The sequence below is a fragment of the Phyllostomus discolor genome, chromosome 14 (assembly GCF_004126475.2).
Source record: "Phyllostomus discolor isolate MPI-MPIP mPhyDis1 chromosome 14, mPhyDis1.pri.v3, whole genome shotgun sequence".
Taxonomy (NCBI): Eukaryota; Metazoa; Chordata; class Mammalia; order Chiroptera; family Phyllostomidae; genus Phyllostomus; species Phyllostomus discolor.
The window spans coordinates 43811897-43828571 of NC_040916.2; the positions used below are offsets into that span (position 1 = coordinate 43811897).

Here is a 16675-nt window from a genome sequence, read left to right on the forward strand (position 1 = left end):
CCATTATAAATATGGACAACCTGGAAGGCATTTTTGGAAGGCAGCCACAGTCAACATCATCCTAGGAATTCAGAGCTTTGATAACAAATGAAATTGTTGTCACTTGAAGTCTTTGAAAAATACTTTTATTATAGATAAGATTTGCATCGAAATGACACTATTGTCAGGAACTATATATGAAAGTGCTATGAAAAAGTTTAAAAATGTTTTTATTTGTATAAAATATTGAGTATTAGTATGTCCAGGGCTTGTGTGTGTATTTTATTTTGCTTCCTTTTCTTAGAGTGGAGCCTCAACAGCTAAATTTGGGCTTTACAGTATTTGTGTGACCAGACATAGATGCACAAATTAAACTTGGTGCTTTCATATTAGGGTCTAAAAGTAGGCTGGGCAGGGTGGGTGGGAAGAGGGCTTTTTTTGCCCCCCACCCCCCCATATATGGTCACTGTTGTAGAAAGTAAAGACTTGGAAAATTGCAGCAAAACAAGAGGACTTTTTAAATCCATAATTAATTAAAAATACTATCTTTTGGTGCCTGTTCTCAATAAATTTTGGTGTTGGGAAGGATTTTAAAGATCATCTCTTTTAGGCCCTCAGTTTAGAGATAGGAAAAGCTTGTGGTATAAATAACAGCCCAGGCAGAGCCCAAAGATCCCTAGCCATTCTCAGCCAAGACCTTTTTATTCTGTGTATTAAGCTGCATTGCCTGCTATACATTGAATTAAATAAGTACTTATTTTAAACAAAGAGGCTTTTTTCTATAACTCAAGGATTCCAATAGGATTCTTTAGGGATTCTGTGAAGAAAACTGATCACATTTAAACTATGTTGACTGTATCTTTACTTTAGGTCCCTTTACTTCACTAAATTTGGACATTAGAAAAATAGATGTTTAAAACAATTGTATATGACCTTTCACTGTCGCCTGGCTTATATTCTTTATTTTTTGTTAAATAATAAAACATCAGGAAGATGGAGAAAATAACATTCAGCTTGAATTATGACATTTAATTACCATGCCATTTTCTCTGATAATTAAGGAGATGGAGGAAAATAAAAAGATAAATTAGGCTTAAAGCATTTGTAAGTAAAATGTATATTTTGGACCCCTGGTCTGTTCTTTAGGTGGGGTTGACTTTTAAGGTGCCTAAGCTGGTTGTGCTTTATGGCAAAGCCAGAGCAAAGTGGAACAAAGGCAGGCTGGTTTTTGTCTTTTTTCTCTGAACAAATGTGGAAAGAATAGGAGTAAATGTAAATTATTTTTGGTAGTTGTCTTTTTAGCTTATAGGAGGATAAAAACATAAAAGAAAAAACTTTCATTTAGTTATATTCTACTACAAATATGAAGAAAACCTCTTATCCTAAAGACCAGTAAGGTCATTTTGATCCCTTTGTTTAATCCTCCGCTTATCCCATTCTGTGCATTATTATAGTGTCACCATCACAGTGCCTTCTGATCACCTTCTTGTCTTATTTCCTCTCTTTCTCTTTTCTTCTTCTTTATATTAAAGACGAACAGCAACAGTGTCACTCTTCTGCTTATTAAATTTCTAATATGTAAGTTGATTTATTTGCCTTCTGCAGAATTTGTGCTTGAATACCCAAGATTGTTTAACTATCCAAAGAAAGATTTGAAGGCTTATTCTAGCGGTAATTATTCCTGCTTTATTGTCTGGTCTGAACTAGAAAAGCTGTGATAGGAGGGGTGTGGTTCCTTAGTAAACAGCAATTCAGCTCTGTCCCATGTGCAGTTTCCTTTTCTACCTAAATTCAAAGAGCAGATCTTTGCTTCAAGTTTTGCAATGCCAGGGCCAGCTCCTGTATGACTGTGGTAAATGACACCTCTCATATAGTTCAGCTGCATAACTTAGATCAGGCCGTTTGGAAGGTGTATTAGATGCTGGTCAAAGATTAGGCCTTTAATTTTATAATAGCTGGTTTCTATGTATCTTCTCTTATTAACAATAGGATAGACAATGGCAGCAGTTTAAGATCTGTGACCTGCTATTATGAGGGCTAGAAAAGTGCCAAGAAAATTGCTGTTATCCCAGAAGATACAAAGAACAGCCTTTTGGCCTAAAGGTCTTAAAATATACAGCATGAGGCCTGGAAGAAGCAATTCTCTTTTCTGGTACTGGACTTGTCCTGAGTCAAGAGCAATTTAGTTAAGATTATTACAACATGATTTTAGTAGCTGATACTCTGGAGATCAGCACTAATCAACCAAATCAATTAATACTGATTTCAGGTTCTATAAAATCCTCACAGGAGTGATTGGTTTCTGTACTTGATACTGCCAAGGATTCATTCTGAGCTGTTGACTCAGTGGGACTTTTCCCACTGAGTGCTTTTTTGGCACTCTGCTATCTGAAAGAACATTTTTCTGAGATGTGAAATAATAAAGAATTATGAATAAAGAAGAAACACATTTTCCAGCTTTTAGATTGGTACATTACATTTACAGAATTAGGAATTTCCTATGATAATTTATGCCAAGGTGGGTTCATATGAGATCCAGATTCATATGTACTTTTCTGTGGCATTCTTTGGCTTTAAAGTTGCTGCTATGAAATATCTATATTAAATCTCTATCTGTCTATCTTCTTACCTACCTAACTTTGTATCTTTGTAGTCTTATTTCTAAGAGAGCCACTGAATGATTAGAACATTTGCCTGAGAATTAGGAGACAGGCCTGTTTTTTGTTTGCTTTTTATTGTTCTTAACTTATTAAAAACTTTTGGTCTCCATACTATTTCAGGCATTGTGGTAGATAGGTAGGTAGGCTTTATAGAGGTGAAAGATACATTACCAACTCCTGGTTTAATTGGAACCTTTTCCTGATTTCCTGTGTAGCTTTGGACAAATTACTTACCACCTCTGAGTCACGGTTTCCTCAAATGTAAGATGGGATTGGACCAGATGATTAGTTTTAAAGTTTTTTCACAGCCTGTTGGTTTCAAGTGCATAGATATGACTACCTTTCCTGCCATTTTAAACTTGAGGCTATTTTCTTTAATTCTGTTTGTTATAGTTTAAATTTGAAAACTATCTTATAATAGATGTTATTGGAAAGTCATTTTATTTGAGGAAGTAAGAAGCCAAGTTTTGTAGACAATGTTTTATCATTAAATAAATGATAAAAGCATTTATCATTTAGAATTGTTGTACACAACTATTAAATAGTTATCTGTCCTGTGTGTGACATAATTCACATTACTTCAGGGCCAAGCTCCCTGTTATACCACAACAGATATCTTAGTTTTTTATTTTTTAATTTATTTTTATGTGATCTTTTTATCACCCTTTATGCCCCATCCCCTCTTCCACTTCTACCTACCATCCCTACCCCTCAGTTTTTCTAGAAGTCATTTTCTTTGCTGCTTTTCTCTTTTTCTGTCTTCCACTATCTAATCCTTTTGACTATACTTTCAAAATGTATCTCCCCATTTCTCTCCCCCTCCACTGCTACCACTGTAATCCAGGGCACTGCTGTCTTTCACCGACATTACTGCTTTAGCCTTCTGCCTAGTCTCCCTGTTTCTGCTGGTGCTTCCCCACCATCCACTCCTCACAGAGCAGCTTGAGTGATTTTTTTAAGAATTAAATATGATTGGATTACTGTTCTGATAAAAATGCAGCAGTCCGTTCTCATTTCAATGAGAATAAAAGCTTGACCCCTGCCTGCCTTCCCACCTCATCAGAAATTACTGTCTCCTTTGCCCATTATGCTCTATCCCTGTGCTATTCGGCTAGCCTTCCATGGCTACTGAGCACTTGAAATATGGCAAATCCCAGTTGAGATGTGCTGTGAGTGATACATGGACCCCTCATTTCAAAGACTTAGTGTGAAAAAAAAGTGTAAAGCATCTTATTTAAAATTTTTTATGTTGAACACATGTTTATGATAGTATTTTGGACATAATGTATCAGTTTAAATTAGATCTTTTATTAAAATTTCATTTACCTATTTTTACTTTAGCCAATGAAGATACTAGAAAATTTTAAATTACGTATGTAACTCATTGTATTCTATTAGAAAGTGATACTCTGGTTACTTAGGCCTCTCTTTTTCCCAGGCTCATATCCACCCTGGGTCTTTTCCAATAGCTGTTCCCTTTCTTCTGCCTTGGCTAGTTTTGTACATCTTTGCAGGACAGGCTCATTGTCATTCAAATGTCCATTTAAATGTTGCCTCACCTCTTGAAGACTTTCCAGAGATCAGCCAATTTGGAATAACTTAATCCCTTTGTCATGCTTCCTGTTTTATTGCATAGGGCTTCTCACTATCTGATATTTTGTGTATTTCCTTGTTCCTTTATAACATAGCTCCCCAATCCACCTTCCACGGCGCTTTGTATACTATGGTATTTAAAAGATATGCTGGATAGTACAGGGCTAGAGTACAGTGAACAAAGGAGATAGCAATGCATGGTGAAGTAGAAAAATTGATAAATAGCACTGAAGGAATGGAAAAGGTTTTTCTTCTGAAATCTTCATACTCCCAGTCAGTTGCTGGCAGGAAGGGATTTAAGGTAAGTTGTAACTTCCCTGCCTGTAAGGTGGTAATCAGAGTTTGAAAGTGTGGAGGAAAGGAAAAATGAATAGCTGTTGCCTTTTTCTCTCTTCCTAATGGGTTTGTAGTTTTCCTAGTTGGTCTGGGGGTGGGGCAGCCAGGGAGGAGATGGAATTTAATGCCCACTGAATTCCTAAAGCTTTAGTAAGTACTCTTAGCTCATAAATATTAGGTACAGTTCAATAAATTCATCTTAGTCTGACTGATCAGCCCATACATAAACAATATGTGTTTGGTTTTTTTCCCACTGAATTGTTTTGGTGAATTGCTGTTTCTATAAGACATAACTCCTTCTTGGGCCACTATGGATTTTAAATTTTATTTTAAATTTTTTACATTTTATTTTGAAATATTGGTAATTTCAAACTTAGAGAAGTCATAAGGGAGCTACAAAGAACCCCCACATTCACCAGTTGCCTAATATTTTGCTATAGTTTGCTCCCACTGTCTATATAGATACATTATTTTTTTATTCCTGAACCATTTGAGAATTAGTTGCAGATATTAGGCATCTTTACACTGAATTCTTCAGCATTTATTTCCAAAAGACAAGGAGATCTCTTATATAACTACAGTACTTAGTATTGATAAAATGCTCTTATTTACGGGATAGTCCATGTTCAAAATCTGCCATGTTTCCAATAATGTGAACCGGCATGTTGTAAGAAAGATAGTTGGAATATAACTTTTCCTCTCGGGGATGGTGCAAGTTTGAACAATGTGCCTTTTGGATTCCTTGATTGAAATCAGGATAAAGTGAATATTTGATCATCATAAGCATTTTCTATTTTGAGTCCTCCCCTCTCTTTAAACTCTGAATTGTTTTAACTGAATAGGTAGTGTTTATGTGAGTTCGTAGGGAGAACTAGGGAGGGGAGCTAGGGAGTACAGTAAAGATGGACGTGAATCTGCCTGTGCTCTTAATAAGGAACAGGACTGTCTTAGGAATTCATACTGATAATTCATGCAACAACTCCAGTTTTCTAAGTCTCTGACCAAAGATGCTAGAAACGTTTAAAGATTAAATTTATTGTTGGCTACTTTTAACTCATATTACTTGTCTTGTTTCTCCCTAGCCCATGACTGAAGAGTTACTCAAACAACAAAAGCTGAATTCAGATGAGACCATCATAACTCAACAGTCTGTATCTGATTCCCACGTGGCAGAACTCCAAGAAAAAATCCAGCAAACAGAGGCCACCAACAAGGTAGGATCACCACCAGCCCTTGGAGATCACAGGCTCTCCTGAAGATGTGACTGGCTCTAGCTGAGTCTGTTAACCTCTCTGAGTAGGACTTGGGAGATGGGTACTATGTATTCATGGTAATATTTGATTTAAAAGTATACTTCTTCTCTTTATTTCTCATGAGGATTTTAGCCTGTTCTGCACAGATCAGAATTTCTGGTGCCTTCTAAGTCTGTGATTAAAGCTTGAATACAGTCTTTAACTGTATAAGGTACTGAGAAAGGAGGTTTGTGCTTCTGACTTTAGTGAACTTCTCACCCCTTTACAGCCCATGGATTTTAACATCTGGGTAGAAAAAAAGTCCCAGATGCTGAGCTTCTGGCCTGGTGTAGTCCTGTCCTATACTACATAGCAGAAACCCCTTGGTTTTCGTGTAAGGGGTCCACAGTGACTCATGTGGACACATGCCCAGGATGGCTGCCACCACAGAGAAAGCACCATGCGTGGGAGTTGAAGTAACTGAGTGTAGAAGGAAGTAGCATTTCCTGCTACTTTCTCTAGCTGATTGGCTTAGGGCTTCAGTGGTCACTATATGTAGTAAATAAGCAAGGTCATTATTTCCCAAGAAATCTAAGATTTGAGGGCAGATTTTATGGTTCCATTTGAGGTTAAAAGAAATTGAACTAGCAACTATAAATATTTTACTTTTCTGAATTCAGATTCTCCAAGAGAAACTGAATGAAATGAGCTGTGAACTGAAGTCTGCTCAGGAGTCATCTCAGAAGCAAGATGCTGCAGTTCAAAGCCTCAAGGACACTCTGAAAAGCAGGGAAAGTGAGGTAAAATACTTGGCTATCAAGGACTTGCGAAGAAATGATTTGTCCCATCAAAATCAACAAGTATTCTGTATTTTTGTAGAAGTGGATATTGTCAGACTAACAAATCTTACCCTAAAGAAATTGTAGCTTAACCTAAATTGGTATGTTGAAGTAGTCCTCTTACTAAAATCTGTACAGGCGAGATAAAGGAGTTAGTGTTCAGTTTACTAGCTTGTTTGGTATTCCCTCTTTTGTCTTCAGACCGAGGAGCTGTACCAGGTGATCGAAGGTCAAAATGACACAATGGCAAAGCTTCGAGAAATGCTGCACCAAAGCCAGCTCGGACAGCTTCATGTATGTGGGGGTCACATAGTTGACACTTCAGTGGAGGGTGTGCCATTCTCTGTCACAGTCTTATTTTGTTGGTCTTCTCAGCTGCTCAGTGCTTGCCCTCCTTGTGATCGTGATTTTTACACTTTTCAGAGCTCTGAGGGTACTTCTCCAGCTCAGCAGCAGGTGGCTCTGCTTGACCTTCAGAGTGCTTTGTTCCTCAGCCAGCTTGAAATTCAGAAGCTGCAAAGGGCCCTACGACAAAGAGAACGCCAGCTGGCTGATGCCAAACGATGTGTGCAGTTTGTCGAGGCTGCAGCCCAGGATACAGAGCAGCAGAAAGAGGCTTCCTGGAGACACAACCAGGTAAATCATTACTCATTTTATGACCCTAAAGGTTGACTTTGCCCCGATGGCAACTTTTGTTCCGGACAGTTTGTGTCGAATCCTTTAGTCACTTACTTAATCTGAGTGATTCAGTTCAACATCTGTTATCTCATACCATGTGCTGAATATTGGGCTATGTCCTGCAAATACGAAAGTAAAGATCACAGGTTCTTTCCTCGTAAGTTAACTTGTAATTTAACGTGAGGTACAGTCACATAAACAGGATTTCAGTGGGTTAAATACTGCAGGGGAGGCACATGTGGGGTCCCATAGGAAATATAGCAAGGACTGAAGAAGGGAGTCAGGGAGAGCTTCATGAAGAAGGCAGTATGTGAAGCTATTCTTGAAGAATGAGTAAAAGGCAGCGAGAAACAAAATCAGAAGGACCGAGGTCAAAGGAATGGTGCTCACCATTAGCCATATATTTTTAAAAAATAAAACATATAATTGTTAGTGGTTTCTTTATCTTGTTAGCTTAGAACATATGCTATAGTTTCTTTTTTTAAGATTTAAAAGGATGGTAGAAATGTCCTATCCTTGAGCTTATTGTAAAGGATCCAGGTTTATAGTTGGACAGAGTTCTCCTTAGTAGTTATAGAGGTCTGTCATTTTTAAACCAAAAAATTAGTATTGAATTATAATACCAAATTTATATCCTACCCCCATTCATAGTTCTTACAATTTTCCATATCCTAGTTCATTTGTGTGTAATATTTCTGAGTAACTTTAAGAATGGGTCTTTCTGCCACTTTATAGTTCATTCTACATGCCTGGAAAGTTTTAAGGCCTCCATATCTAATGACCATGTGAAAATTTTAAATTGTTTAAAAAAGAGAATCTGGGGGAGCATTTGAGATCTTGCTTATGTTTTCAGTTTGGCTCAAATAAACTCTTTAAAAAATTCAAAAAATAAATTAAACACACAAAGGGAAATCTTTTTAATTCAGGAATTACGAAAAGCACTGCAGCAGCTACAGGGAGAATTGCAGAGTAAGAGCCAACAGCTCCGTACCCTGGAGGCTGAAAAATACAATGAGGTTCGAACCCAGGAGCAACACATTCAGCATCTAAACCACAGTCTGAGTCACAAAGAGCAGCTGCTCCAGGTGAGTCACGTAATGATTTCAACTAAAACTGGGCTCATAGAGCTTTGACATTCCTGTTCATGTAATCTCAAGATAGAGATTACACCTTCTTTGAGTACCTGCTACCTGTAGAATAGTGAGAGGTGGGAATCAGGAGGATTCAAAAGAAATAGAAAGTACAATTTGTGAACCAAGATGCTAACTAGAAAGAGTAGGAGACAATAAATATAGAACTGAAAGATGTAGGCACTAAGTACTCAGCAAATAGTTTATTAAGTACTTCTGTGAGTCAGACAGTGTGCTAGGAAGACAAAGATAAGAGATATGGCCTCTGCTGTCAATCTAACAGGTGAAGATGTGTATATACATTTCCCCAGATGATAAAATGAAAGTTTTAGGGAAAAATGGAGCACTAGACCTGGCTGGTGTGGCTCAGTGGATTGAGTGCTGGCCTGCAAACCAAAAGGTCTCTGGTTCACTTCCCAGTCAGTGCACATGCTTGCATTGCAGGCCAGGTCGCCGGTAGGAGGCACGCGAGAGGCAACCACATGTTGATGTTTCTCCTTTCTCCCTCACTTTCTCCCACCTTTCCCTTCTGTCTAAAAATAAATAAATAAAATCTTTTTAAAAATGGGACACTAAAGAAGACAGTGATCACTTCTACCACTTACTCTAAGCTTCAGTCACTTTGAATCCCTTACATTTCATTGTGCATACATTTTTTCTTTGATAAAAGGACCTCTACCACCTCTTCACTTGAGAAACAACTCCTCCTTTCAAGACAGAGCACATGTAATCTTTTGTGAGATCTTTAGTGACACCTTCAGGCAGAGTTAGTCAATGCATCATGTGTTCCCCTAGTAGCTAGCTATGCACACATACATATATGAGATGTAGAATAGTTAAAAAGGGGTTTGTTATCTCTGCTAAACTGTGTTCCCCTGTGAAAGTGGTTACATTTTGTTTTTATCCGGAATAACTCACCAACTGCTTGACAGAGTATGGGAATTCAGTTAATACTGGATACAGGAAAAAAGGAAAGTATTTTTTGGTCTCATTAGGAATTTCAGGAGCTCCTGCAGTATCGAGATAACTCGGACAAAACCCTTGAAGCAAATGAAATGTTACTCGAGAAACTGCGGCAGCGGATACAAGACAGAGATGTTGCTCTGGAGGTATGTCTTACAATTTTGCTCACGATGCTATGGGTTCTTTTCACATAGGTCCTATAGAAATCTGTGTCTGCTGGGTTTGCTGCTTTTCAGAGTTGATTCTCCGTTCCTTTATAGTTAGATTCTTACTGAAAAAGGGTGATCAGAATAGTGACTCTTAGGAGCTTTAGGATCCTTGCTTTCCTTGCAGCGGGCTATAGATGAAAAGTTCTCCACTCTAGAAGAAAAAGAAAAAGAGCTGCGGCAGCTCCATCTTGCCGTGAGAGAGCGAGATCATGACTTAGAGAGACTGCGCGGTATCCTCTCCTCGAATGAAGCTACCATGCAGGTACGAGCAAAACCTGTCTGTCTCGGCATCCCTCTCCTACTTGGGTTCCTAAAGCCTCAGCCCTTCTATCATTTTCTGAAAACCAGCGTATTTGCTTTATAAGAAAAAAATAAAAATACGAAACAAAAATAACAGTCATCAGTTTCATCACTAAAGATTAGGCAGTGAGAAGCTTTAGCACTTTCACAAACTTTGTAGGGGAAAGCAGTGAATAGGGATTTCTATACATGGTTCTAATTAATGTCTAATCTTTGTCAATATCTGTACACTTTTGCATAAGCATTGCCAGGGTGCAACTATTAATTGTGGTTTTCTCAATGTTGCATATGGGGCTATGTATGGCTACAATCAGAGCACTTGTTTATTTTATTAATATTTACTGTGGGCTATTTTTGGATATTTATTTTAGAGCTTGTATATCTAACCACCTGCCACTTTTTAAAGTTCGTCACTTCCTGTATAATGTAGCCTACTACCTCCAGAATACTTTACTTATTATGTACGTTATATTAATCTTTCTACAAACTAGATGAAAGTTTCTAAAAACAAAAAATAGATTAGCATGGCATTTTTAGATGGTATACTAAGTTTTCTCCTTTTGTAAAATAGTTGATAACGTAAGAGGTCATTTAAAGGTAGATCGGGTTTCTTGTGTAAACTGCAGGGTGGTCCTCTGACTTACGGTTGCTTCTTTTGTGACTGTAGAGTATGGAGAGTCTTCTGAGGGCCAAAGGCCTGGAAGTGGAACAGTTGTCTGCTACCTGCCAAAACCTACAGTGGCTGAAAGAAGAAATGGAAAGCAAATTTAGCCATTGGCAGAAGGAGCAAGAAAGTATCATTCAGCAGTTACAGACATCTCTGCATGACAGAAACAAAGAAGTGGAGGCAAGATTTTAGTTAACTTAAAGACAGTTGGTTTAGTGGTTATTAGTGGTTACGTAATCTCAGTCTTGGACTAGGCAGGCCAGCGACCTGAGTCTTTAAGGTCTGGCAGGCCAGCGACCCGAGCCTTTAATTCCTCTCTCTGCCTGTCAAGTCGTTGGCTTTCACTGGGACTTTTATTCCTACGCCTATAAAGTCAAGGAGACAAATTGTCTTACTTAAAAAGAAGTTATGTAAGGATTAGTGCATTCTAAAAAATGCACCTACAAAAGGGGTTAAGGAGTCCTAATTGACAGATACAAAATAGTCCCGGGGATGTAAAGGAAAGCATAGGGAATGTAGTCAGTCATATTGAAATGACTATGTGTGGTGCCAGGTGGGTACTTGAAATGTTGGGGGAACACTGTGTAAAGTACATGATTGTCTAATCACTGTGCTGGATACCCGAAACTAATAAAAAATAGTGTTGAATGTAAACTGTAATTAAAAATAAAATTTAAAAACATTTTTAATTTTAAACCTATAATATGATGGCTACCCTTTATTAGCTGCGGTGCTCATGCTATGTCAGCTGCCATTTTAAGAGCTTAATGGGTATTAACTCACTGAATCCTCCCAAGTCTATAAGATACATATTTTTATCCCTCTTCTACAGATAAGGAAACAGAAATCTCAAGGGATGTTAACTTGTCCCCACCCATTAACATAGCTAATAAGTAACAGAGCCAGTGTGCAACCCAGGCAGTGTGGCTCCACAGTTTTAACCACCGCCCAGTGTAGAAATGGGAACTGTATCACCATGCCAAAAGATACAGTGCTTATTCTTTTCCAGCTTGTCATTTTGTGTTTCTCCGTGATGTTACACCGGGGAGAAGATACATGAAATGAATGAACTGAGTGACCTTTTATCCTCATCTAACATTAATTATTATGTGCCCTGAGCAAATAGGGATAGGACTTACTTCAGAAAACAATGTCAGTTGTCATTATAAGTATTTTTCTGTATTATTGGTGTTCATTCACTGAGCATGTATTTATAGTCATGCCAGACCTATTGTAGAGCTGGGGAAACAAAAATAAATGAAACATTGATACTTGTTCTTCAGAATCTCATAGCTCTTTCTCCTATGATAGATTCTTCTAAGCCCTTTGATATATAACAGAGGGAATTCTTTCCTTCAAAACTTACACTGTTTCTTCTGCCTTAGGATGTTAGTGCAACATTGCTCTGCAAACTCGGACCAGGGCAGAGTGAGATCGCTGAGGAGCTGTGCCAGCGTCTGCAGCGGAAGGAAAGGATGCTGCAGGACCTCCTCAGTGACCGGAACAAACAGGCGGTGGAACATGAAATGGAGATTCAGGGCCTGCTTCAGTCCATGAGCACCAGGGAGCAGCGGAGCCAAGTAAGGACTGATGCACAGGGGAACGGTATCACTTAGCACATCGGTAGTCTGGGAATAGAAAGCATTTGGACCTTGGAATGTGTATATTTATTATTTTGCAGTTTACTCTGTTAGGTTTTTTCCCCTTCAGTCTATTCACTAGAATACAGTTTTACGTCACTCTTCAAAGTATGAAATAGTTTTAGAACACTTTGCATTTGGAAGGATGACTAAACAGTGCATGCTCCCACCCATTAACTTTGTTACGAACATTTTCTTTTCCTCAGTATTCTGATAATTTTGACAGAAAAAGATATGGGGTTCCAGGAGATTTTGATTTTGATTTACTAAGACATCAGTGATATTTGGTATTTCTAGCCAACATGTGGGAAAACTTACATACATTTTCTCTTAATTTTTGTGAAATCTGAGTTATCTTAAGAGGAGAAAAAAAAGATTGTATTTTTTTCAAAGCCATGATGAGAATCAACATACTGGTGCACAAGTATTTCAAAAGTAAGTTTTTAAGTTACCTTCATTTTCATGTGTCTGTCTCCTCGAGGCTAGAGAACGGCATAGTGGACTTGTGCTCCGTTTGAGGGAGCAGCTGATCAGAATCTCCCTGGTCAGTGTTGAGAGGGAGCCAGATTCTTACCACTTGCCTGTGTTATTTGACCGTGGTGTTCTCTAGTGCTTCCTTCTGCTGTGGGGTCAGTGGTACTCCACTCCCTAACCCTCAGGCCCCCTGAAGTAAATACTCTCTGTGTGGAACACGCTGCCAGGTACTGCAGAACTGCTTCTAGAACAGACCTAACAAAAATCACTGTGAATTATTTAAGTCTTTGGCAAGAGGCTATCTGGTATTTATTTGAATTTTCTTCTTAACCCCTTTGTAACTTAAAAAAATTAATCTTACTACACCTCAGTGATATTAGACAGTGCTGTCAGTAAAACAAGAGAACCGAGGTGATGACTAAAATTATAAAAAATTTTCAACTCAAGAAGAAGAGTAATGATTGTATTCATCTAGATCTGCCCCTCAAATTTTGCGTGCAGCATAATCCCCCTCGATCACACTGTGTAAAGACCAAGACGCCCAGGCTCACCCCCAGAGCCAGAAATTAGGAGGTACAGGTGGGGCCCAAGAATTTGCATTTCTTACAAGCTTCCAGATGATGGAGGAGCCCCACTAAAAACAGCATTATTATAAAAAGAATCTCCAGCCACATAGATCATATGTGTGATACCAGACGTCTTACATGTCACTTATTTATTTTTCTCATAATAAAATCTTTTCACAGATTTTTAATAAGGCAAATTAATAGTGCTTTGATACCTATAAGATAGTTATGTCCAAATCCCCAGAGAGCCCAAATTTTACTTATTGAAAATGGAGGGTTATTCTTTTATTTCCTTTAGAAATGATGGCTGGAGCTCAGCTTCTCATTTAAAATGGTGGAAATTCTCCCCAGAGACAGTTTGTGCTGTGATATAGCTAATACAGTTTTAATTCGTCATCTTACAACCCTGAGTAATTTCACTGTTAGTTTATTATTTCCAGATTTTCTGATTAAATGCAGACTTTCTTTGTGGTAACAGTCACAAATAATGTTCTGTATTTCTTCCTTGTTATGCCATCATCTGTCTTAGGAAACTGTGAGGTTTTAAATGAGTCAACTGCATTGGTGGTTTTGAGGTTCAGATGTAGTCTGATAATGTGTCTGTGTAATTGTTTCATTCAGTAATTATGTACTGAGTACTTGCTATGTGCTAGACACTGTTCTGGGTGCTTGGGGTTCAGCACTGAACAAGCATTATAGTACCTGTAAGTTTCCTTAGAAAACTAACATCTACTTGGGAGAGAGACAGAAACAATAAACAGATAAATCAGATAACAGTAAGCACATTATAAAAAAATTTATGAGGCAGGGAACCGGGAATAGAGAAGAGATTGCAGTTTTTAATGATCTATGCAGAGAAGGCCAATCTTAAAAGGTAAAACTTGGCAAAGCCTTAAGGGGAGCAAACCAAATGGGTGTTTGGGTGAAGGACATCTGGGTCAAAAGCACATGTATCCCAGAGTAAAGAAAACATCTGTTACCCCAATTCAAACTGTAAGCTTAACACCTCAGCCTGATAGAGTTCTAGCAGAACCAATTTCATATAATTTGGTCTTTAATATATCTGTTATTTTCAGTTTTTCCAGTATTCTACCTACAAGAGACTTTCCACTGATCAACTATGTTTTTACCCATAAACTGAAAGTGAGGAAACTATTTTCTAGGGTCCCTCTGGCTTCATAAACAGTTAGCTTTTAACAAATAACATCAGAGCACAAATTATGTTTTATTAGAATATCTTTCTAATGCTATGTGTGGTTTCCTCACTAGGCTGCTGCAGAGAAGATGGTGCAAGCCCTAATGGAAAAAAATTCAGAGTTACAGGCCCTGCGCCAGTATTTAGGAGGGAAAGACTCCATGGCGTCCCAAGCACTCCTCTCCAGCCAACCAGCTGAAGTTACTGCCATCAGCCCCCATCTTGGAGAGCAGACTGATCAAGTGAGAACTAGAGACTTGTGTAATATTTGAGGCCCAAGTTAGATAATTATCCAAACTGTGTGAGCACATTCCAAGTCCTTGTCATTATGATCATGATCATTATGAACTCCTGCATCGTCCTAAAATTCCCAACTCTGCCAATTTTTAGGGTTCAAAGAATATACCCTGCAGAGATGACAGCGCTTCATTGACCACCAAAGGGGATACCGGCATACCCAGGTCCTCATTAGGTAAGTATCAGATTTCATTTTATTAAGGAATCTGTTTTTCCTTCTGTAATTGTCTGTTAATGGGTTTGGCCAAGCCTCTCTTCCCTTCCTTTTTTATTGGAAAAACTAAAATTTGGATTCCCCTGAAAGGATGAAGACATGTCTCCTCTGGGAAGAACTGCCCTTTTCTTGTGTTGAATTGAGGTTATTGCTCTGGGTACCCACTTTGAAACCTCCTCTTCAGATAGCTCTGCAGGGATTCACAAGTGCAGGAGGTAGTGTTTCCAAACTTGCACAGCAGGACCTGGGGCTGACAACTTCTGGATATCTTTCAAGAAGGCTGAGGATCCTTCCTATAACTTGACATCACCTACATACCTACAGTGTTGGGCGGGGTGAGCAATGTACATGGAGTTATTTGCCAGGCTTAGCTCCATCCAAGGATGGTTGTAGGTGTTAACTCCCTAAAAACAACTAAATTCTATCAAAGGTAGGAGCAAAATTCAAATGGAGGCCTGGGATTAGACTCTGTGACTTCCACAGATCAAAAGGTTGGGATCGAGGGTAGCTTCAGGAAAGACGTTCGCCAGCAAGTTGCAGAAGTAGGGACTCAACACGATTAATGGAGTGGTAAGTATAGTCCTACGATAAGAAAGCTTGTGGACTTGGGATTTTTAATGATATCAAGAAGGTTAAGAACTTTGTGTCTATTATAGTGTAGGATATTATGGAGTCCATAGATACTGTGTTTTTCGGACTGTAAGGTGCACCAGACCATAAGATGCACCTAGGTTTTAGAGGAGAAAAATAGGAAAAACATTTTTGAAGCAAAAAATGTGGTAAAATATTTAATAGCCTGTGACCCTGCTCCATTGCCACCGCCCCCACCCCCACCTCCCCAGCCAGGCAAGCTACATTGGGACTATAAGGCACACCCGCACGTTCCTCCCAAATTTGGGGGGGGGGGGTGCATCCTGTAGTCCAAAAATACAGCAAGTCAGGCAAGTAGTCATTTTTTAGTAAGAAAACTTTATGCTAGTTGAAGAGTGAAGAATGCTGTATTTGTCTAATTTACTTTCTACATACTTTTCTTAAAAAGTACCTTTATTTTTGCAAGTACCTTTATTTTTAATTTTAATTGTTTTTAATTTTTAATTTTAATAAAAGCACCTTTATTTTTTATTTTGCAAATTTCAAACCTATAGAAAGTGGCACAAGTAGTATTTTGAATACCCTTGTACGCTTTTACTAAGGTTCATCAATTAACATTTCGCTGCATTAGCATTATTTACTTGCATACACACATACAGATGGGACACTTTTCCCCGAACCATTTAAAAATTACTTAACAGTCATCATAACCCTTCATCCCTAAATACTTCACTGTGTGCTTCCCAAGAACAAGGGCAATTACTTACATAAGTACAACATAATTTTATCACACAGGAAATTTAAACTGTGTGGATCTCTGGCTTATTCAATCTTCTCTTTATAGGCAAGAAGGTTGCTTGCAGTGTTTTGCTTTTATAAATAACACTTTAAAGAACAACTTGTACAGATGTTTTTTTTTTTTGTTTGTCAGAGTAAATTCCTGAGAAATGAGGCAGCAGAGATCACATCGTCTTAAGAGTGATTAAACCTAGCACTATTTTTAAATTTTAGGAGACTTGGACACAGTTGCAGAGCTGGAAAAAGAACTGAGTAATGCCAAGGAGGAACTTGAACTCATGGCTAAAAAAGAAAGAGAAAGTCGGGTGAGTTTT

The 16675-nt window shown here is 38.3% G+C and overlaps 1 protein-coding gene across 27 annotated transcripts in view; it reads left to right on the plus strand.

Annotated features, from left to right (window-relative positions):
• LOC114489047 (phosphodiesterase 4D interacting protein) overlaps positions 1–16675 on the plus strand; it is a 205775-nt gene that overhangs the window by 131715 nt on the left and 57385 nt on the right. For all 27 annotated transcript variants that reach the window (XM_028503060.2, XM_036015708.1, XM_036015709.1 and 24 more), the window contains 12 exons: positions 5651–5782; positions 6481–6600; positions 6841–6933; positions 7063–7275; positions 8244–8402; positions 9443–9556; positions 9744–9881; positions 10587–10766; positions 11972–12166; positions 14536–14703; positions 14852–14933; positions 16575–16666. In XM_028503060.2, coding sequence (XP_028358861.2) covers positions 5651–5782; positions 6481–6600; positions 6841–6933; positions 7063–7275; positions 8244–8402; positions 9443–9556; positions 9744–9881; positions 10587–10766; positions 11972–12166; positions 14536–14703; positions 14852–14933; positions 16575–16666 — 1686 coding nt within the window. The remainder of the gene's footprint in view (positions 1–5650; positions 5783–6480; positions 6601–6840; positions 6934–7062; positions 7276–8243; positions 8403–9442; positions 9557–9743; positions 9882–10586; positions 10767–11971; positions 12167–14535; positions 14704–14851; positions 14934–16574; positions 16667–16675) is intronic.